Genomic DNA, 25,195 nt, shown 5'->3' with positions numbered 1-25,195 from the left:
TGAAGGTGGTGGTAGTGGTGGTGTGTGGGGGTGGGGGGGCGGCACTTTTCGACTCGCCCTAGGGCGGCACTTGTCGGGGCCCTGATGGAGAATGGTTGTGTATGGATGATACTGTGATGCATGAGGGGGAGTGAGTGTGGGATGGGGGTGAGGGAGTATGTGTAAAAAATAAATTGACGCAGCCCAGAGGGACCTCTCCCCGTCTTCTCCTTTTCTGTATGAGAGGACGGAGAGAGAGGGGGTGTCACCGATGCAATGAAGCGACCTTGCTGTGGCTCTGCTGTGTCTTGTGGCATTGCTTCTGACCCAGGGCAGTGGACGAGATGCAGGGATGACCCGTCATCCAGGAGGTGCTAAGATAGGAGGGAGGGGGAGTGGGGTACGTGGGAGTGGATTTTATGCCTTTATTTTTGGCTACCTCCCTTGTAATCCTTTGGTATATGTATGTACATATTCATATATATTTTTATAAAGTAAATACAAATTTATTAATCAGAAACAACAACAAGAGTATATATTGCATAAAACATCTGATGATGACATAATAGATAAGTACAAAAGGATCGGGTTCCCCTAAAGAGACACCCAGTGACCCGACGCACTACGGCACTAGGTAACTAGGGTATTTACACTGGCAGCCAGTTAGGTGTAAACATGGCACCCAGTGCAATAACAATCCCCAGAAAATTACCATTATTAATTGTTTCCGATGGTGTCCTACTTCCTGGGTCAAGCATACGGATTCCTGTATCAACTTCGAAGAAGTAAGAGCAGTTTCATATTTATATTATAGTTCATAGTGATTTCGTTATTATCTAAGTTGTTGAATACCAAATAACTATTTCGTGCACTGCTCTAGTTGAATATGTGTGAATAATTAGTTATATATAATATAATATGTTATAATATTACGTCGATATTTTTTCTAGATCTGTAATAGTCTGTATAAATATTGTTATTGTATGGTTTTATCCTCATAACATTGATTAAACATACAACTTTTTGTTGGTGTAACATTCAGAACAGTAATACTACCTTAAAAAGATAACGTCAGGAATGGAATTTGTCATTTGACCGAAATAGTATATATATATGACATAAGTTATCTTGAAATAGATATACTTAATATCTAGGTTTGTTTTATGATGAGGCAAAATATCTTATCATTGAATGTTATGAACATGTATATTGTTAATTGTATGCATCATCATGTATGTTATGGACATGTATGTTCATGCCTCATCATGTATGTTATATGGTATGAACATGGTAATTTTAGTGGTATTTATTATGTTTTTTGTAGTAATAAAGGTAAATCTAAAGTGCACACCTAGATGATATGGTAATAGAAAAATATTAATTTTGTAAAAAAAAAAAAAAAAAAAAAAATTAAATTATAATACATAAACATAAGATATACTTTCAGGTGTAGGGTCAACTTGGCCCATCTACTCGACCAAGTCAGACCACCACCTAAGTCTACTATGAATAACTCAATTTTTTTTTCTTTTAAGTAGGCTACTTAGGATAGGTTAGGTTAGAGTTTTTTCAACCTCTGCATCTTTCAAACAAAGATGGTATCTCAAGGAGCCAGTGGGCCGAGCTGGCCGGTAAGATTTTTCATTGACAGAAATCATAAAAAAAAAAAAAAAAAATCCTAAAGTGAAATAATAGCAACAACTCAGACATAGGCAGGCTTCAAAATACCATGTTTGTTTTTGTTTCTTGTGGGAGAAGAACTAATGGAAGTCTAATAAATTGTTGGCTTATGCTGATGATGTGGATGTGGTGGCTGAGAGTGTGGAGGAAATTAACGAGATCTTTACAGTATTCCAGAGAATAGCAGAACAGATAGGCCTAAAATGCAAGAGCAGAAAACAGAAATTATGAAACTAAGTAGAAATGGGAATTATACACCAGGAGAAGAGCAAGTTGGATCACTAAGTGTGAAGAAAGTGGATAAATTCAAGTACCTGGGATTTATTGTCAGTGAGAGAAATGAATTGGGCATAGAAATAAATGAATGATTAGCTGTAGGAAACAGATGTTATCATGCCCTGGCATCTGTAATGAAGAATTGGACCATCAGCAGAAGAACTAAGATAAGAACATATAACATTGTAATAAAACCAACAGTCCCGTATGGATGTGAGATGTGGACACTGACAAAAAAGAGGAAGAAGAGAATGGAAATTTTTTTAAACAATATCCTGAGAAGAATCCTCAGCCCAGTATATAATGAAGAAGAAGGGAGAAGAAGACAAAGACATAATAGGGAAATTAGAGATCAGACTGGACAACTGCACATGCAGGATGAAGTACAGGGAAGAAGAGCAAGGTGGGCTGGACATTGCGTCCGAATGGAGGCAGATAGACTACCAAGGAAGGTAATGGAAGGAGGAGTAGAGGGTAGATGACCATTAGGGAGACCCAGGTACAGATGAATGGATGGAGTAAAGAAGGATGTGGAGAGGGTAGCACTAAGAGAGGACTGGAAAGAATTGGCAGAGGATAGAACCATCTGGAGAGGCATAGTGAAAGCAGTGAAGAGCCATCTGGCCTGAGAACCAACAGAGTAAGAGTAAGAGTATTATTTTGGAAGTGCACACCTACATGAACAAGCATTAGAAAATTAGATACTAATTTTGTAAATTTTAATACATCAACATAATATATGTATTTCTAGGCAGAAATCAATAACAAAAAAGGTTGCTAAAACCAAATGCACTACAGTATGAAGCTGCAATCACAGAATCAAGATGCCATGTTGTCTGTCCAGTTCTGCGTAAAGCAAATACACTACCAAAGGAAGCTGTGACCATAGGATCTGGAATATGCCCTCAGTACTTCCACCAGTACCTCACACTGTACATATTTTTAAAACAGTGCTACTGAAATGAGATTCATGCATTTCTTAAAGCTATGCAACTCCTGTACACCTTGCAGTCTGATCAGATACCAAAACCAGCCATCAACATCCCTGACGACGACCCTGATGACCTACAGAATTACAGGTTAGGTAGGCTTAGGTTAGAGTAGGTGAATTTATCATACATTAATTTCTTCAACCACAGTGTCTATCAAAACAAAGATGGTGTCTCAAGCAGCCCCAGCAGCTCCGTTCATGAATGTATCACTTTTAGTAACCTTTTCTGTTATTGATATCTGCCCAAAAAAAATATATTACATGGATGTATTATATTTTTACAAAATTAATATTTAATTTTCAGTAAATTTTTAGAAGTGCACACTTATGCAATATAGCAATAAAAAATTAGATACTAAATTTGTAAATTATGATACATCAATGTAATATACGTTATTCTTGGCAGAAAATAATAAAAGAAAAGGTTGCTAAAAGCTATAAACAAACAAACGTAGCTTGGGAATCTTTGTTTTGGTAGAGGTGGAGGCTGAAGAAATTAAAATATGACAAATTCATCTATTCTAACCTAACACAACCTACCTAACCTAACCTGCATCTAGTAATGCAGTACCTGTAATTCAAGAGGTCATCAGGGTTGTCATCTTTGACCTCCGAATCTATCAAAAGAAAGATGGTGTCTAAAGGAGTCGAAGTGATTTTATTCATTTCTGTATAGGTTTTAGAAACATTTTCTGATACTGATTTCTGCCAAGAAAAATATTTATTACATTGATGTATTGCAACTTACAAAATTTATATTTAATTTTCTAATACTGTAACATGTAGGTGTGCACTTCTAAAAAGAAAAACCTAATTTTGTAATGTTATATCACATAGGTGTGCAGTTCCAAAAATTTAGCAATTGGTCTAGTCTAACCTAACCTAAAATAACCTTAGCTAACCCAACCTAACTCTTATGGGGTATTCATTTAGGATCCCTAGAGGTCATCATAGGCAGGGAATGATGTGATTATACAGTTTTTTTTGTTATTGATTTCTGCCAAGAAAAAACATATTACATTGATGTACATACATATACCATTTTTTTTCAATTAGGGTCTTTGAATCTCTTATTGTTCTCTCTCTCTCTCTCTCTCTCTCTCTCTCTCTCTCTCTCTCTCTCTCTCTCTCTCTCTCTCTCTCTCTTTTTTTTTAATTTATTTATTTTATACCTGGATAACCCATACTCTTGTGTATTATCTTATATATATACCTTGCCGTAGTTTTTGTATGTATATATATATATATATATATATATATATATATTAATACATTTTTGTTATCTAAACCTTTAAGTTTGATATTCCTTCTGGAATCTTCTGGTTTTTGTTACCCCCTGTAGTCCTACAGTAAATTACCCAAATAGAGATTGGAGAATTTAGTCTAATGCTGACAGCTAGAGGTAAGTTGACACATAGGCTCCCTATACATAATACAATTAATCATGAAACAATCACCAAAAAACTGTATGAGACACTCGACAGCATTACACTGTCCAACAGTAACACAACATGCTCTCACACAGCAATAACCACAACAGTCAATTCTCCCTCAAACAGACAACAAGCAAACACACTCATAAACCATTTTGCACAGACAAGTCATCTCACCCCTCACCCTGATGACCTACACACCATTCCAATAAGAAAGACTTCCACACAGACCTAGACTATACATCTTTCATAGACAGCCAGACAAAACATATAATGCATGACCTTGAGCACTCATCTGCCTGTGACCCTGACAACATAAGTAACATCCACCTAAAACACCTTTACCACATGGCATACATACACTCACTAATATTCCAAACTACAGCTATTCATGCAATACTATACCTGATATCTGGAAGCATGGGAAAATCATCAAAATCTCCACACACCCCCAATCACACTTCACTGTACCCCCCTCCTAAATTATAGAATGCCTCATTCTACAACTTGTCACACCATGTACCCACTACATTCCACAAACACACATCTGGTAATTCTCACACAAATAGTTTTCAATGGCATCAATTCAGATGAACCCCCATATAGACTACTTCTCATAACACTAGGTATTAGTAAAGCTTTTGATACCATCCCCAGTCACAATCTCACAAGCAAAATATACAACAGAGACATGCACAATAATACCAAAAGATGGCTGGCCAATTATCTGTATTATAAAATGGCCAATCATCACACACCAGAAACTTTAATAACAGAGTACCACAGGGCTCTGTTCTATCCACCCCACTCTTTAATCTATACATGCACAATATATCCACACCCAACACCTCAGAAATACAAATCTCCTCTTATACAGACAACATAATAATTACTTGCACACATTGTGGTGCAGACAAAGCCACAGAAAACTACAACCATACCTTGACACATTCAACACCTGGTTCTCAACTAATAGACACAAAATAGCCCCAACCAATTCTACACTCACACTTCTCACCAATTGGACAATGAAACACAGAAACATAACAGGCCTCTATATGAACATTCTCATACCACATGCACATACACCCAAGATTCTTGGCATAACATATGATACATCCATGTCTGTCATGAATCTACCATGTTCTTTTTAAGAGCTTGTATTTGGCCATACAAAAAGTTTATAAAGTTCACACATTTAATAGACATTAGCCTTTTGTATTCCTTTCTCTTCTCAGAGGAAACTATAATGCATCTTATAGAAATACATGTACTTACAAATATACCAGATATGGTCTTGTCAGCCCATGTCTGGACTCCCTGAGGTTGAGAGATAGAGAGGCAGAATAAGACTGCTTAGCTCTTGGACTCGTTTAGATATTGTGTGTGGGCGGTTTCGAGATGGCACTTTCTTCCTAGCTATCCTGTTTGCCTAGACACACGTAAGCCTTTTGTTTATTAAGTGTGCAAGCAGGTTTATAAATAATCTACTGCAAATCTATCTAATGTTTCCTCTTATTTTCTGTAATCTTGGGTTCTTGTTTTCTGGTGCTACTTTTTGTTCTTCCTTCTGTGTATTTCTACATGGAAATTTCTGCTTGACCTTGTATGACCTGGGGTTCTGGTTGGCAGGAGCTGACTTCTCAACTGTTGGGGGAAAACAAGTCTGTAGGGACTTAGTTCTATTTTGTATGGCTAAGGCACAGATGTTACTTCTGAGAAGTACATATGGCAGAACATATACAACTACCATAGACAACTACAACTACACAAACTACATACATTACATTGTCATTCAACAAATCAATACAAACATAAAGACAAAATGCACACGTAGACTTAATGTGCTTAAATCAATTCTAGGAACAATACATGGACAAAAAGAAATTGTTAGTATATAAACAAAGCAAATGCTCAGTGATGAATTATGTAAGCCCCACATGGGCCCCCTAATCTCACTAAGACATACCACAACACCCTACAAACCTTACAAAACAAAGCCCTAAAGACAATTACAGGCTGTGCAAATACAATACCTACAGATCGTATACACCATGAAACAAAAATCCTCAAAGTCAAGGATCACTTTGACATGAAAGGCACATAAACACTTGCTGCAGCCTCCACAAACACAGCATACCCACTACATTATATAGCAGAACACCCACACATGCCAAGAAACATCAAAACAACACCCAAATCCACAAATACTCTCTTCTCTTGGTCCACAACCACCAGAGACCAGCCTCTATAAGTATACCCATAATCATATTGCTCACTGCTCCATCAAGAGACTGAAAGACAACACACTACTGCATGCCCAACCCCCTGATATATCCATCCCTCTATATCCTGTCTCACCCCCTAAGAGGACAGTCCACTTGGCCAGGCTGTAATGCTGCCATCATCCAGCCCCTTTAAGCTACCAGAAGAGGCTGGATGACAGCATTTATGATAATTGTCCAGAATACAACACTTCACCCCCTACTATACAATACAGTATGGAACACTGCATTATACACAAACACATAAGCCAAGAACACAATCGACACTACAAGGGATTTGTAGGAAAACCCCATTCCAGCCATGGCATTCCTCAGAGAGGCAGGACTGCTAGGCCAGATAGTTTAGGGAACAACAATTGGAAGAATATAAACACCCAACAAACTGTACATAATAAAGCATTGAGAATGATAACAATATTCACCAAAACCACATTTATATAACAACTGTACCCAGAAATTAAGAACCTCGCCATAAATTAGCACATAAAAATGACATGTACATAATTTTGTATACAAGCATTCAATCCTATCCACCCATTTCATGTACAAACACAACCACTGGAAAAAAAAAAGACACTGACAGCATATTATTCAAATATGTACAACAACCTGCCACCTACATCACACTGCACATCTATGTAAAGATACACTCCCACTCAAATTGCAAAACAAGCAATTCAAGACTGACCAACAAAATCCCTATTCCATCAGCCCTCTCCAAACAATAGCCCTACAGAAAAATCTCTTGCAAGAGAAGCAAGAACTAGTATGACTATGTTCATGCCAACATAGAAAAAGCCTGGCCACAGAAACAAACTGCCTCAGATACAACCATCACTTAGAAGTTGTCTAACTCCTTATCATTGGCTTACTGTGACCATACCCAGACAACAATGCAATATTATTCCTCAAGTGGCATATGGGCCAATCTGAGGCTGGTGCCAGTTACCTAGAAGTTGTGGGTCTCATGATTGATTCATTTTTATATTTGTCTTTTCAGTATAAACTTGGTGAGGTCCCGCATTGCAACAGGCAACCAGCTGTCTAACACAGTGATTGGAGTGGTTACCAAGGAGGAGAGGGTAATGATCCATAGTTTTAGGAGTGATTAGGGTGGGAAATAATAGTAAAGGGAGCATCGCCAGTGATCATTCGAAAAATTCTGGTACATGAGCGAATTTTAGGTAAACATTTCAAAAGAATCTCTATGATGGTGGCAACACTCATACAAAGTTATACAACTGTATTTCGTTTCTATTTTTATACAGCATAAAATAGATAAAATATTGGCAACCTCTGGCAACCCCATTGCATAAAAAACATTCTGTATATTGAAATAGCATCAACATTTCTATAGCTATTTCGTTTTTTGCTACAGAATTGTGTTTATGGAGATATTTGGCAACTCCTCCCACCAGCATACCCCACAAAGACAGTGGACAGGGCACCAGTACTCTTGAAAAGGTCAAAGTAAGGTGACGTCGCTCCTGGCGCTCTCACCGTACGCAACAATTTTGATTCCTCGCCCTGTATTGTTGCTGTGATCATGGAAAAATTAACAAGAAACAAGAGAGTGAAGTGGCAGAATATAGAGAGGGCCCGTGAGTGCCTGAAATAGAAACAAGAAGGAAAAAGAAAGGGGAGAAAAACAGCACAGTTGCACCCAGCACTCCACAAGCATCTACTAGCCATGCCCACCTTAACCTCTTCACTCCGGGGCACAATGCACGTCTGGCAGCATTAGCTGCTCGATGTGCGATGTTGCATCATAATAATCGCATTATAAAAAATAAAGTCAGTGCTCAATCGTTCGTTCTCTTTCACCTGTGTATTTTGATAACCATAGAAAATTGATGAAGCCAATTTAGAGAGAATGGAGATTACGTAGGTACAACTACAATAAATATAATCAAGATGCCGACGTCGACATCATCGAGTACCCACTTGCTCCTCATGCCGCCTATGTTTGGCGTCACCATATGGAAGTGGTTAAACTTCCTCCACCCATGCCACATCACTCACCCTAACCTTATGCCTCATCAACATAGAAGAGGATATTGGAGATTTGATATACATTGCAACTATCAAACAAATGGTTGCAAAAATTTAAATCCCACGTCCTGTAAAGTTCATGTTTTTGTTCTTTCTGTTGTAATATCTTTGGTCCTTTATTGATTTTTGTCATTTTTGTTTCATTGAAAAGAAAACATCTACAGTAAAAAAATGATTTTTTTTATCTTTTTATTTCTTTTTATTTATTAAACCTGAATTTTGCAGCATTTTTTAATTATTCAGAGAAACAAATTAATAAAAAATCAGAGGTATTAGTTTGATAAAATGTATTCAATAGAATTTGTTCCCCAGACTCTAAGCTTTCATTTCATACCAAGCTGAATGATGTGGAAGGATTTTCCATTAAGTAATTAGAGCTTCACTAGAGCTCACTATATCTTCACTAAATATTCACTATGCCTTATATATACATGGGAGGAACACAATACCCTGAGGAATTATACACTAATGTAAGGGGTAATTATACCTAAGTTCATTAAATACATATTTGAAAATTTAATTTCACCTACTCTATAAAGCGATGCGACACTCCTAAAGGCTGCACATTGCTATCTGAAAAGTTTCTTTGTTTTTGGTTGGTGAGTACTTTTTATTTCTAAGATATATATTTTTTCTTTTTACCTTTCATATGATTCATCCTATTTTGGAACCAGTCTATGAATGCTCTCATTTCTTCTCTTCTACAACCTTCTTTGCTTTATCATCCCACCATTCACTACCCTTCCTTCTATTTCCTCCCACCATCTTTGCACACCTTGTGACTCCCTCCTTCAAACACCCCTAGCGGTTGTTTATAAACTTTAGATGAAGAGCGAGATCATGCAACGCCTTCGTCTAGACTGTTATTTACCAAACATTAAACTCATAAAATGATATCTTCATGACCTACCCCTCTATCTACCTCACTTGTCTACCTTTATCTACCAGCCTCATACAACATGAAAAGAAACTCAAAAAGGATGAATGACAGAGGATGAAATAGATGGATGGGCTGAAAGGGGCATTGAGCAAGAGGTCTGTTGAGTAAGGAAGGGAGAAAGCAAGATAGGGGTGAGTGGAGAATGGCTGTATATACATGATACAGTAATGTTATGCAAGGAAGGAAGGGGTGGGGGATAGAGGGGTAGTAGGGAGTTATGTGTGAATGATATTTTGGCACAGCCCAAAGGGATTTCTTCCCATCTTCTCTTTTTCTGCATGAGGGGACAGAGAGGGGGTCACCGATTAAGTAAAGCGGCCTTGCTGTTGATGTGCTGTGTCTTGCTACATTGCTTCTGACCCAGGGCAATGGGCAGGATATAGGAATGACCTGTCATCCATGAGGAGCTAAGATGAAAAGGAAGAAAGGGTGGTGAATGGGAGTGGAATGGGGGAATGGGTACTTGTCTTTTGACTTGGCTACTTCCCTTATAAAGGGGAAAAACCCTTTGGTACGGTATATAGATAGAAATATTTTTCTTTTCGTGTGGTGACTACACCAGTGCTACATAATCCAATTTGAAATGAATCTATGATTTTATTCATCATGTCCCCTTCCATGTCATGAAATACCATTGTTATATTCTTCAACAACTTTGAGTCTTTTCTGTTATTTTCTGTGTATGACTAGTGATAGATCATTACTGATTAAAATCCTTAAATTCTGTTCCTCCTGTGCCTATACTACTAATTTATTGTCCATTTATATTTTCTCATCAGTCTATATTGCTCTAGTCCAATTTTACATTTTGTATCAAAATTCAATTACCACTCCTGGCTCTATACATAAACCTTATCGAAGTCTTCCTGTAGCTGTTTACAATACTCCTCATCTTTCATCTTCATGATAGCTATTTATTCCGTTCACCATGTTATTTATATACATTAGAATTGAATGCATGTGTGGGGATGAAATTGAAGGTAGGGTTGGAAGGACACTTTCAACATGCTGCAATTCTTGTTGGTAGAGGAAAAGCTTCACTAGTATAAGATACTGTCATTAAAAAATTTTCCTCACATGACAGTGTGGCATTTTTGTGAATTCATACTTCTGAAATTATCAGACTTGTTTTCTTCGAATTTGCAAGAGCAGTTTACAAGAAATATTATATGGTAGTCAGAACAAAATTAGCAGATTATGTTCCCATATTGGAAGGATTGTGGATTGGCAGGAAAAATAGGATAGTATGTAATATTAACTATCTTTTTTAACTTTGTTCTTGACAGGAAGGAAATGTGTATGGTCTTCACCCCATAGGTACGGCAGGCATGGTAGTGCAAGTGACAGTAACAAATTGGCCTCGTCCCGTCTACACCTTGCTGGTGACTGGAATATGTCGATTCCGCATGACTTCCATTGTCCAGGAATATCCATACCCAGTGGCTATGGTGACTCAGTTAGATAATCATAAGGGAGAGATGGAAGATGGTTAGTTTGAAGTAAAAAAAAATTTGTTAAAAATATTTAGTGGTATATTTATAGGTTGTGCATAATTATGGAAAGAATCAAAGTATAAATGCCCACCTCCCTAAATCAGCTTGAATCTATTGCTTAGCAACCTCACTGAACAAGTACTAAAGGGCTTTAACAAGAAAATGCTACTAGATAGAACTGAAATAGTAGTAATAGATTATTTTTTATCAGTTGTTTTTTTTGTAGTTTGTGAATATTTTCTTGTATATTTTCTTTTCTTTCTAGTTCATTGGTTTTTGATAGTGTCCAGATACATCATTGCAAATAAGATCATAGAAATTGAGAGACTCAATAACAAAAAATAGATAGCAAGCTTCCTGCCTGGCAGAGTATGTAGTGTCCCAGAACAAATACCAGTTAGAAAAAAAAAAAGACAATACAACGGAGTCATTAAGGAGTAATATTATCATCATGTTAGTTAAAAGTCAACTGAGAAGCTTTTCAAAGAGGTGGTGAATATTTGCTAGATGTATGGTTTAGTGACTTTTATAAAATAATGCAAGAATAAATCCTAATTATTATACAATGTGATAAAAAGGCCTATCTAAATATCAGTAGCAGGCAAACTTTTCCTTTGCCAATCTTCAGCTGTTCTCATAAGGCTCTATTGGCTGTGACATCACTAGTTTTGTTTACACTCTGATGCAAGTCACTATACGAAAATAGATCTAGACAAAATTAAAAAAGAAAAAGACATGAAAAAGCTTTGGAAGCACACAAACAGCTTAAGGTCATATGGCACAAACAAAACCACAGGTGACACATCAATGTATGATGAAAACAAAACCAAAATAGATAAACAAGAACTAGGAGAGAAAATTACAACTTTCTGGAAAGCCATATACCAAGAATGTGCAAACCTCATTAAAGACACCTGGAGCCCAGAAGTTGAATCCAATTACAAAAAACAACACTGCGAGGAAATAGAAAGAGATGCCATAGCCACAGACATAGATCATACAGTCAACATCCTAGAAATTCTAAGAGAGCACAATGACTATGCCTTCAACATCACAGAACCAAGTACCAAACCTATGAGCTCAGGGAACATCATGGAAGAAGTGCTAACTAAATGAATAAGAAAAATGAAAAATGGTAAAGCAGCAGGTCCAAACGGCTTAAGCATTGAAATGTTTAAAGAAATAATAAAAGACACAGAAGCCACAACAAAACTCGTTGCGGCCTACAACTCAATAATCAGACAAAACAGAGTACCTCAAAACTGGAAGACCTCAAAAACAAAGCTCATCCCAAAAACACAAACCCCACAGTATAAGAAGGGAAACCCTAATAAAAACACTAAAAAATTTAAACATCCACACAGACATCATATCTACAATAGCCAACATATATCATGGAGATGATACCAAGATAATGATAAATAATGAGGAAACATGTAAAATACAGTACAAATCACCAGTGGTATCAGACAAGGATGCAATGGCTCCACCACTACAAGCAGGTACTTGTCATTATTTCTCAAAATACAAACTTAAGATCTTGTAATATTCTGAATTCTCTGCCGGCTAGGAAGTTTGTTAGTCATTTCTTGTCACCTCACTGATGTTGTTCAGCTGGCTTTTTACACTCCCAAAGTGAGGAATCTTCATACTGTATAAGATGATTATTTACATGGAGGACTGAGCTGCAAGGCTGATGTCTTAACTGGCTTCAGGGCTGATGTCAGCAGGCTCGGTGGTGTCTGGCAGGGTGATGTCTGGGGTCTCTGGTGGGGTGGAACTGACTGGAGTACTGCTCATAACAGGCACATTGTGTGGAGCAGAAGATGGCCCAGAGAGTGGCTCAATGTCTGGAGTAGATGGAGGGCCTGGTAAAGGCTGAATGTCTGAAGCAGTTTTGTCGCACATTTTCTTAAAAAAGTCCTGGATTTTCATTTGTTTCTAATATTTTGGCTTCTTAATTAAACAGGCCTGTATATTATACACCTGCATTACTTTTTGTTCTGTGATGAAAGAAAGCTCCAGAGCAGTGATTAATTGTTCCGTCAGCTCAATGGTCTTGATCGAGGGAGATCTTCTCAGGGGGGTCATCACTTTGCTTGTCGTTGTCGTTGTCACTCTCCTCACACTGCTCACGCTGGAACTCCTCTGGTGTCATAACCATTCTCACTATTTCCACCAAAGATAACTGATGGGCAACAGGAGCATCGTCATCTACATCATGCCACTCCTCCAGGTTGTGAAGCTCAAATTTCTGTGCCACTGAGCTTGTATATACTTTGGCATACTCCATAATCTCCCCCACAGTCTGCTTTGCCTCAGACACACAGAAACCAGTGAAGTCAGCATCAGTTTATGCAAAAGGGTGTTCCATAAACATCATCCCAGGCCACAGCTTGTGCCTTATCATGAGACTGAATGAGGGTGGTACAGTTATGGGGGAGGTAAGTGACAAAGATGTTGTCTTTCACTCTCTGGTCAGCAGAAGGGTGCCCAGGGCAGTTGGCCAGCACGAGAAGAATCTTGCAGTCTGGTGCCAAGTCTGCTTTTGTACAATGAGCCCATGCCTCAGGAACAAACATTTTCTCAAACCATTCTAGCATAATTTTTTGTGTCATCCAGGCCCACTTGTTTGCTCGATAGTGAACTGGCAAAATATACCCTGTAGCACTTGTGGATTCTGGATCTTCCAAATTACCAATGGTTTGCAGCAATGAATGCCAGCTGCATTCAAACATGCCAACACTGTCATTTGGTCTTTTGGCTCTTTAAACCCCTCCTGGTTTTCCTTGTCTTCATGTATCAAGGTTTTGTGAGGCATACAATACCGGTACAGGGCTGTCTCATTGACATTATACACCTGCTCTGCACTTAAACCATCTTTCTGGATCAGTTTGGCAAATGTATCCACATACGATTCAGCATTTTTGTGATCTGCTGACATGGACTTGCCACATGTTGTACCTTCTGAGATACCATGTCTCTTAAACCTATCAAGCCATCCTGTTGACAAATTAAATTCACCTTTGATGTTCATTTCTTAAAAAAAAAAAAAAAAAATGCTGGCCTGCTCTAGGATCATGTCTCCAGAAACTTTTACACCCTCAATACGTACCTGATGAAACCACTCCAGACATTTTTCAAAGTCCTCATATTTCCGAGGCTTCATGTGTTTATGCATGCTCATTTGTATTTTACTGTCACATTCAGCAAAATACAATAATAACTGCACTTTCTGTTTATTCAGATCATAAACAGTAAACAAGCCAACACCATAAATATTACACAGCTTTTGGTCTGACACGCCACTGTCTAATTTCTTCAATAACTCCACTTTTTGCACAATTGTGAGAGACATCTGCTTTTTCTTAGCATCTTGACCACATTTACCACCTACTAATGGTCGCTCAGAAGACATTATCAGCTAATAATGTGAAGAAATCACATAGAAATAAGGCAGTATCCACAAGAGATGATCCTCACAAACTTCTAATCTGGTAAACACAGTGCTGCCAAGTTTTCCTGACATAATTCCCCTAGCTGCACACTCAAAATTTGCAGGGATGACCTGTCATCTAGGAGGTGCTAAGATGGGAGGGAGGGTGGAGGGGTGTGGAGTGTTTTCGGGGATGAAATGGGTGGGAATGTTTTTGTGCCTTGTCCTTTTTGGCTACCCCCCTGGTAAGGGGGAAAAAAGCCTTGGTATATGTATGATGTATGTATGTATGCACATTCAAAATTTCCCTTTTTGCCTCAGAATTCCCCTATCTACTCTAGAAAATAGCACACTATTAACAGGTTTAATCATGGGAAAAAATTCCTTAGTTAATCTTGAAAGTAGTTGACTATATTTCCCTGTGCAAGTCAGAATTTCCTTAACTTTATCTGGCAGCACTGTAGTAAACAGCACCACTGTTATGATGTGGTGTCATTGGTAAACACATACTCAGTTCGGTCACCTTAGCTGAACACTCCTGGTTCAGTTCACCTAATATGCCGGTAATATGCCGCTAAATGCGGGAATGCCATTAAACCCTACGTCTATTGTCCCAATAGTATTTTGTGCTGCTAAACCTGAGATTCCAGTAATTGCCGTGCCATTAAATCGGGACTCAACCTGTAATGTCACTGATTTAAATGTGTTTGAGATGAAATGTCTGAGAAGTATGGTAGAGGTTACAAGGATGGATAGAGTGAAAAATGTGGAGGTGAGTAGGAGAACAGGGGTGGAAAAGGATATGGGAGATGGGGTTGATGAAAGAATATTGGGATGGTTTAGACACGTGAAAAAAAAATGAGTAAAGAAAGATAGTAAAAGAGGTGTGGAAAGCAGAGGTAGATGGAGTGATCTTAAGGAGGCATAAGGGGCATCGAGCAGGAGGGAGATGTCTGTTGAGCAGGGAAGGGAGAAGGCAGGAAATAGGAGTGAGTGGAGAATGGCTGTGTATAGATGATACTGTGATGCAAGGAAGGGAATGGGTGGGGGATGGGGGTGAGCAGGGAGTGGTTGTGTGTGAATTATATTTTGAGGCAGCCCAAAGGGATTTCTCCCCATCTTCTATTTTTCTGTATGAGGGAGCAGAGAGGTGGGGTCACCAATTAAATAAAGAGGCCTTGCTCTGGATGTACTCTGTCTAGCTGTATTGCTTCTGACCCAGAGCAGTGGGTGAGATACTGGGATGACTCATCATCCATGAGGAGCTAAGATGAGGGGGGGAAGAAAGGGTAGTGGATAGGAGTGGAATGGGTAAAGGTGGGTATATGCCTTTTGACTTTGGCTACCTCCCTTGTAAGGGGGAAAAAGCTCTTGGTATATTGATACAATGTCACTGAGGAGTTCTTGGGGATACAGATGTACAGTTTTGTGTTTGCTGTAGTTCCAATTTATTGAAGATTTATGTGTTTTTGGCTGCTGTTTCATATTTGTGGTGCTGAGCTGGTTTTATTAGGACACCTGTATATATATACTTTGATGTCGTGCTCCAGGTTTGGTGTGGGAAGGTTGTATGTGAATAGGTTAAATAATAAAATGTGTCTAAAGATTGTTTCAAAAGCCTTATATGTATCTACTGCTACCATTTCTATTCTGTCACATGGCACTCTAATTGAAGCCTTCTAGTACATGTTGGGTGAAGTGTAGGGAATATTTCCCTACACTTGGTGGAATGGTCTTTGAATCCATGTTGATTTGGTATGGTAGGTGAGGTTGTATATGTTTTGATTCTTTTCAGGATTAACCTTCCCATCTTTTTAGATATCATAGAGAGACTATATTATATATAAAGGATGCAGACCATTTGTCATGAGGTTAGGAGAAGTTCTTACTGTGAAGATATTTGAGTATTTTTAACTAAATGAAGATTCTCTTCAGATACACATATAGACAAGGATTTGGAAGACCTAGTGATTAAGTTCAAGGAAGGAGCGCGAAGACTGATTAACCTCCTGGATGTATCCTTGCCAATTGTTAGTAAACTGAAGGTGAGTATCCACAGATGATACAGTATTCATGTATGATTATGTTTGAGTATGGCTCTGGATTTAGAACTGTAGAAACATTAATATTAGTGTTGTGGTACGAAATGTTTTTCTCATATGTATGTTACAAAAGTAAGGTGATGAGATGCACAAGGGGTGAAAGTGGCAGCAGACTGGAAGTGAGTATTAAAGGAGAGAGACTGGAGGAAGTGGATAGTTTTAGATACTTGGGTGCAAACATGGCAGGAAAGGGAGGAGTGGAGGTGGAGGTAGAATGTAGATTGAGAGAAGCGAGTAAATGCCTTGGTGGATTAAAAAGTGTAATGAGAAATAGACATTTGGGAATGGATGCTAAGAGAAAATTATATGAAAGATTGATTGTGCTGACAGCACTGTATGGGGCAGAAACATGGAACATAAGAGAGGAAGAGAGGAGTTTGAATGTATTTACCTAGTTGTATTATATGGGAAGGGAGCTATGCTCGTGGTGACCTGTCTTTGTATCTCTCAGCATCAAGTTTTTTCTTAAAATCTTGAATAGTGTTTGCACACACTGTTTCTTTGTCTAATTTGTTCCAAGTATCTATCACTCTGTGTGGGAAGCTATTTTTTTCAGATCTTTTCTGTAATTATCTTTTTTTAGTTTCTTTTCATGTCCTCTTGTTTTTCCATTGTCCCATTTCAATAAGTCATTCTTATCTAAGATTTCCATTCCCTTCATAATTCTATAGATAGTAAGTCTCCTCTTTCCCTTCTTTGTTCCAGAGTTGGTAATTCTAATTTGGACAGTCTTTGTTCATATGTCATTTTGGAAAGAGTTGGTGCCAGTTTTGTTGTTGCTCTTTGTATTCTTTCTAACTTCTTTATATTCTTTTTGGTACTGGGTGTCCATAGTGTTGCTGCATACTCGAGTTTTGGTCTTATTAGTGTAGTTAATTTTTTTTTTTATCATTTCCTCGTCCAAATAGGCAAATGCCACTTTTATTGACCTCAATAAATTATAGGTTTCTCCAAGTATTTTATTAATATACTTTACCAGTGTCATGTCTTTGCTGATCATCACTCCGTCTTTTTCCGAGTTTACTTTTTTGACCTCTTCACCAATTTTATAATCTCGATATTCTGTTTTTACTTTTTCCAAATTCCATTATACTACATTTCTTGATATTGAATTTCACTTCCCACTTTTGAGTCCATTTCCAGATCTTGTCCAAGTCTTGTTGTAATGAGTTGCAATCCTCCTCAGTTTTTACTTTCTTTAGTATTTTTGCGTTGTCTGCAAAGAAATTCATATAACACTACTCCTTCGTCCATGTCATTTATGTATATAGCAAACATGATCGGGGCCAGTACTGATCCCTGCGAGACACCACATATCATTTCTTCTCAATTTGAGAATTTGTCTCTAATTACTACTCTCATTTTCCTCCCAGTCAGGAAGTCTTTCATCCATTCCAATAATTTTCCTCTGATGCCACCTATTGATTCCATCTTCCTTATTAGTTTATTGTGTGGTACCTTATCAAATGCCTTTTGTGGGTCCAAAAAGGCACAGTCTGCCCAGCAATCTCTCTCTTGTATTATGTCCATTAATCTTCAGTAGAAGCAGATCAAGTTGTACATGATCTTCCTTGTCTGAATCCAAATTGATTTGGATTCAGTATAGTTTTTCCTTCCAAATATTCAACCCATCTATTTTTGACGACCTTTTCGCAAATTTTTGCTACTGTGCTTGTCAGGGAGACCGGTCTGTAATTTGATGGGTCTTCCTTGTTTCCTCCCTTATAGATTGGTACAATGTTTGCCTTCTTCCAGTCCTGTGGCACTTTTCCTTAAGTGAGATTTTAATTATATTGTATATTTTGTCTGTTAATTCTTCCATGCATTCTTTCAGTATCCAATTTGCAATTCCGTCTGGACCATGTAATTTTCTGACGTCAATTTTTCTTATTAATTTTTTGTGTGGTACTTTGTCGAATGCCTTCTGCAAATCCAAGAAGATGCAATCTGCCCAGCCATCTCTTTCTTGTATTATTTCAATTAATCTCGAGTAAAAGCAGATTAGGTTTATGGTGCATGATCTTCCATTTCTAAAGCCAAATTGTTTGGGGTTTATTATTTTATTTTCTTCCAAGTGTTTGGTTTATTTGTTTCTGATGACCTTTTTGCATATTTCTGCTACTGTGCTTGTAAGGGATACCGGTCTGAAGTTTGTAAGATCTTCCCTATTTCCTCCTTTGTATATTGGTACTATGTTTGCATCTTTCCAATCTTGCAGCACCTTTCCCTCTGAGTGAGAAGTCAATTATCTATACACTCTTTCAGTATCTAATTTGTGATTCCATCTGGTCCATGTGATTTCCTGACATCTAGGTTTTTTATCTGGTTTCTTATTTCTTTTTGTGTTACCTTTATATCTTTCATCATGGGTGATCTTTCTTGTTGTCCATCTTCTCAAGATTGTGAGTTCTCAATTGTAAAAACAGATCTAAAATGTCTGATCATAACTTCTGCCATCTCTGTGTCATCTATATATTCTTTATCTCCTTCACGCAATTTCACTATTTCATGTTTATCCTTTAGTTTTTCATTTATATATCTGTAAAAGAGTTTAGGTTGGTCCTTACATTTGTCTATAATATCTTTTTCATAATTTCTTTTTTCTTTCCTGCGTATATTCACATATTCGTTCCTAAGTTTTATATATGTTTGCCATTTGGATGTTTTTTTTTTTTATCTTTTTTCCATTTTTTCCAGGCTTTGTCTCTCCTGTCTCTAGCCTCACTACACCTTTTGTTAAACCAACACTTTATGTAAATCTCTTTTTGTTTCTTTTTTGGTACATATTTGTTAATTCCTTCCTTGTACTTTTCTTTGAATATGTTTCATTTGTTTCCTCTTTAGAGAATTTATCCCAGTTTGTGTTTTGGATTTTTTTTCTTAGTTTAACAAAATCCGTTTTGTTGTACATTAATCTTCCTTCTCTATGTTTGTCATTCCTGTCTACATTGTTCTGTTCTTTTAATTCAAACTCTATTAGTATATGGTCACTCTTTCCAATTGGTGTTTTATACTCCATTTTGTTCACAATATCTGGTTCAGAAGTTAATATTAAGTCTAGTTTTGACAGTTCCTCATTGTTTCTATATCTAGTATTTTCCTTAACCCATTGTGTTAGGGTGTATTTGATGGTCATATCCAGTAGAATGTTGCTCCAAAGTTCATCTCCCCCTTTAACTATCATTTCTTCCCAGATTATGTCTTTTGCATTAAAATCGCCCATGATTACTATGTTTCCACCCTCTTTCAGTAACTCGTTTAGCACAATCATTGTGTCTTCCAATAATTTGGAATGTTTGCTGTCCGACCACACATGTGTTTTTGGTGGTACATACACTGCTACAAATTTTCTGCTTTTCATCTTTTTGTTTGCAATTTTGATCATAATTAATTCTACATTGCCTTGGCCTTCAATAATCTTTGTCACATTTAGACCCTTTTTGGTCAATATCATGACACCTCCTCCCTGCTTTTCTGTTCTATTTTTCACCCAGTGGTTGTATAGACCATGTCCCACTATGCTTGTTGATAGAGGTCCTTTCAATTTTGTCTCTACTATTCCCATGATGTCAGGTTTTTCTGTTTCTAGATAGTCATTTAGTTCATTGATTCCAGAGATCATGCCATCGATATTTGTGTATGCCACTTTTAGTTTCTTATTTTCTTTTCTTTTTTGGTTTAAGTTTCCATTTTTTTTATGTACCATTTTTTCAGTCTCAAGTCCATAAGTGTATATGAATGTGTGTGTATGTATATTGTCTGAAGGTTTTATGTGGCTATAATCTAACCCCAGTTTTCTTATTTCTGTAAAAATATTGTGTTCTATTTCTCTTTCATGTACTCTGAGGATGTAGTAGGCAAAAATGTTTAGTATTCTGAAATTTATTTTCCCTGTGGTTGCTGCATGTTTATATATATATATATATATATATATATATATATATATATAGATATATATATATATATATATATAGATATACAGTGGGGGACAAAAACTTAGGCACCAGAGTAAAAATAATAATTTTCTTCAAATAACTTACATCTCTCTAGTACTTTGTTGGGCACCCCTTTCTCATGATACATTCTTGGAGATGTTTAGGAACAGATGCTACAAATTTTTGAATCCACACAGGGTTATATTCTTCCAAATATCCTTGATGGCTACCTCCAGCTTGGGGATTGGTGAAGTGTCGCACTCACATAACTTTTCTTTCATGAGTGCCCAGAGGTTCTCAATTGGCTTTAAATCAGGCGAATTACTTGGCCAGTCTTTTATATACTTCTGCTTCACAGAATGTAAGCCATTCTTTAATGAGGTTAACAATGTGGCATGGTGCACCATCTTGCATGAAGACATCTGTTTTGCACTAAATAAAACAGTCCTCTAAATGATCATTAAGTAGCTCAAAATATCAGTCTGCATTCAGAGTTATATTTTTTGGTAGTATCACTAATGATCCCACACCATGGTTGCCAAAAGCGCCCCAAACCATCAGTAAATCAGGATGTTTTATAGTACAGTGTGTGAATTTTGGGTCCAAAGGATCACTGCCAGGACAATGGTATACTTCGCTAAGATGGTTTTCAGTAATGGTGAAAGTGGTGGAAGTGGGTTCTTCACTTCACAACACATTTTTCCACTTATTCACTGCGTAGTGTGCAGCAGTGGGCCAAGAAAACTTGTGATGCTGGTGGAGCCAATCCACCATTACAGAAGAAGCCCACAGGGAGGCCCAGGAAGACTACTAATACTCTGAAGGTACTGAGGAGACAGGTGGATGCTAGTCCATATATAACATCACCATAGTTGAAGGAAAAGAGCCCTAAATTAGTTGTTCATATGTCTGTGAGAACAGTATGCCACCACCTGCATGATGATCTGCAATTCCACAATGCTCGCAAGAAACCACTTGTATCTATAAATCAGAAAAAGAACAGTGTTGCTTTTTGCCACAAATATTTATAGTGGGATGTGGAGAAGTGGGAAAATGTGTTGTGGAGTGATGAAACCACTTTCACCATTGCTGGAAACCATCTTGGCAAAGTGTCATCCTGATTCACTGATGGTTTGGTGTGTTTTTGGTAACCATGGTGTGGGATCATTAGTGATACTATCAAAAGATGTAACTCTGAATGCAGACCAATATTTTGAGCTACTTAATGATCATTTGGAGGACTGTTTTATTCAGTGCAAAACAGATGTCTTCATGCAGGATGGTGCATCATACCACATTGTTAAACTCATTAAAGAATGGTTTACATTATGTGATGTGGAGTATATAAAGGATTGACCAGGTAATTCGCCTGATTTAAACCCAATTGAGAACCTCTGGGCGCTCATGAAAGATAAGTTACGTGAGCGCAACACTTCATCAATCCCCAAGCTGGAGGTAGCCATCAAGGATATTTGGAAGAATATGGACCCTGTGTGGCTTCATAATCTTGTAGCATCTGTCCCTAAACATCTCCAAGAATGTATCAAGAGAAAGGGGTGTCCAACAAAGTACTGGAGAGCTGATAAGTACCTGATAATGTAGGTTATTTGACGAAATTTATTATTTTTACTCTGGTGCCTAAGTTTTTGTCCCCTACTGTGTATGTGTGTGTGTATGTGTATATATATACACACATTTTTTTTTTTTTCTTTCTTTTCTTCCTAGTCAGTAATTTCTCATCTTTTTTATTATCTCAAACCTAGGTATTGGTGGACAAAGTGCCCAACAAACAGCTGGCAGATGTGGTTGTTGGGTTAGTGAAAGCATCCTTGGCAGAGCGGTTGCAGGTACTAGATGCTGTTGATCTTGCCTCAAGACTGAGAGTTATACTTCCTCTCCTCCTACGTCACATCCAAAGACTTGAGGTTAGAGAACAGAACACTACTCAATTATATATTTGTTTCAGATGTATAGGGACTAATAAATTATAATAGCATAGATGTGTAACAACTAATTGGTTGACATTGGTAAGTCAAGTGAGATTTAATTGAATACATTTGGGAAGTATTTATGGAGTACATAATTAGAATTTTACAAGACAAATGGGTTTTGGAGGTATGTGTGCACATGATATGTATATATTTATATATGTGTATTTACCTAGTTGTATCTTATGGGAAGGGGAGCTACATGTATTTACCTAGTTGTATCTTACGGGAAGGGGAGCTGTGCTCATAGTGCCCTATTTTTGTATCACGCAGTGTCTAGTTTGCTCATGAATTTGTGTATAATTTTTGCACACACTATTGTTTCCACTCTGTGTGGAATTTTTTTTTTTTTTTAGGTCTCATCTATAACTGTCTTTTTTGAGTTTCTTTTCATGTCCTTTTGTATTTTTCTTATCCCAATTTGGTAAGTTCTCTGTATCAAGGCTATCAAGGATTTTCATACCTTTCATGATTCTGTAGATGGTTAGTAGTCACCTCTTTCTCTTCTTTGTTCCAGAGTAGATAATTTCAGTTTTGACAATCTCTCCTCATATGACAATTTGAAAGTGTTGGGACTATTTTCTTAGGTGCTCTCTAGATTCTTTCAATCTTCTTTATATTCTTTTTGGTACTGGGTGACTGTAGTGTTGCAGCATACTCCATTCTAGGTCTTATCAATGTGACTAGTATTTTTTTCACCATTTCTTCATCCATATAGGTAAAAGCCACCTCCATTGTTCTTAGCAATTTTGTTTATCTGTTTATAGGGGCCATGTCATTTCTGATGATTACTCCCAGGTCTTTTTCAGATTTTTCAGATCCCACTTTCTTTACTTCCTTTGTTCTGATTTTATATTGTTCCGATATATATATATTTTTTCCCCAAATTTCATTATGCTACATTTCTTGATGTTGAAGTCCACTTCCCATTTCTGACTCCATTTCCAAACCTTGTTCAGGTCTCTCTGCAGTGATTCACAATCCATTTCAGTGTTCGCTTTCCTCAGCAATTTTGTGTCATCTATAAAGAAACTGTGAAACATTCCACATCTTCATCCATGTCATTCATATATATACATACATACATATACCAAGGCCTCTTCTCCCTTACAAGGGGGTTAGCTAAAAAGAAAAAGGCATAAAATCACTCCCACCCATTCCATCCCTGAATACACTCCACACCCCTCCACCCTCCCTCCCATCTTAGCACCTCCCGAATGACGGGTCATCCCTGCACCTTGTCCACTGCCCTGGGTCAGAAGCATATATAGCAAACATTATTAGATCCAATACCCCTGTGGAACTTTACTAATCACCTCCTCCCAAGTTGAACTCTTTTTCTCTGAGCACTACCCTCACTTTCCTTCCATGCAAGAAATCCTCCATCCAGTTTAATAATTTACCTTGTATCCCTCCTATGTTTTCCAGTTGTTATTTGATATTTTTTTATGTGGTACTTTGTCAAAGGCTTTTTTTGTAAATCTAGGGAAGCACAGTCAATACATCCATCCCTTTCTTGTATTATATCTATTAGTCTTGAGTAGAAACAGATCACATTTGTGGCACATGGTTTTCCCTAAATCCAAATTGTCTCATGTCTATTATATTTTTTTCTTCCAGATGTTTTATCTATCTATTCTTAATAACTTTTTCACAAATTTTGGCTACAGTGCCTATAAGGGAAATTGGTCTGTAATTTGTTGGATCTTCTTTATTTCCTCCTTTATATAATGGTACAATATTGGCATTTTTCCAGTCCTTTGGTATTTTTCCTTCTTTGAGTGAGCAACTTACGAGGGTCGTTCCAAAAGTAATGCCTCCTATTTTTTTATTCTGCCCGAAGGGATCCGAGGGGATTACAAATTGCATTGTTATGATGACTGAACTTATGCACTCATGACCTGAAAGTTTCATCTCTGTTGCAGATATTGATGGTGTGACACTCTAAGAAAGCAATCCCTGTCATGGATGTGCATCAGAAGCAGAGATGCGTCATTGAATTCCTCCATGCAGAAAAAATTAAACCAATCAATATTCACTGGCGCCTGGTGAACGTTTACAAAGCCAGTGCCGTTGATGTCAGCACAGTTAGGAGATGGGTTCATCAAGTTCAGAGTGGCGACAGAGATGTGAGTGACAAAGTGCGCTCCGGAAGCCCATGCACAGCCACCACCCCAGAAAACAAAATGGGTCTCGATCAACTCATCCGCGCTGATCGGCGGATAATGGGAAAGGAAATGCATGTAGAGTTGGATGTGGGTGTCAGTGCATTGGAAACGATGTTGTCTTCCCTAGGATACAGCAAAGTGTGTGCTAGGTGGGTTCCACGAATGCTCACGCAGGACCAAAAGGACCAACGACGGGATGTCTGTCAGGACTTGTTGGATTGGTACGAACCCGAAGGTGATGGATTCTTGGACTGCATCATCACTGGTGATGAGATGTGGTGTCACCACTATAAGCTGGAGTCCAAACGGCAGTTGATGAAATGGCACCACTCACACTCCCCAGCAAAGAAATTCAAGATGCAGGCATCTACAAGCAAAATTATGTGTACTGTCTTCTGGGACAGGAAGGGTGTCATCCCCCTGGATTTCTTGTAACC

The 25,195-nt window shown here is 37.7% G+C and overlaps 1 protein-coding gene across 1 annotated transcript in view; it reads left to right on the top strand.

Moving 5' to 3' along the window:
• The first annotated feature begins 636 nt into the window (after nt 1–636).
• LOC143035156 (lon protease homolog 2, peroxisomal-like) overlaps nt 637–25,195 on the top strand; it is an 83,733-nt gene continuing 59,174 nt past the window's right edge. Inside the window, exons 1-5 of the mRNA XM_076201789.1 lie at nt 637–764; nt 7,645–7,726; nt 10,923–11,124; nt 16,501–16,610; nt 22,366–22,527. Of these exons, the coding sequence (XP_076057904.1) occupies nt 655–764; nt 7,645–7,726; nt 10,923–11,124; nt 16,501–16,610; nt 22,366–22,527 (666 nt within the window). The 5' untranslated portion in view covers nt 637–654. The remainder of the gene's footprint in view (nt 765–7,644; nt 7,727–10,922; nt 11,125–16,500; nt 16,611–22,365; nt 22,528–25,195) is intronic.

This window comes from Oratosquilla oratoria, chromosome 18 (assembly GCF_046742065.1).
Source record: "Oratosquilla oratoria isolate Oo_2021 chromosome 18, ASM4674206v1, whole genome shotgun sequence".
In the NCBI taxonomy this organism is placed as follows: Eukaryota; Metazoa; Arthropoda; class Malacostraca; order Stomatopoda; family Squillidae; genus Oratosquilla; species Oratosquilla oratoria.
Note: the sequence above shows the minus strand (reverse complement) of the source record. Positions and strands in the feature narration are given on the sequence as shown.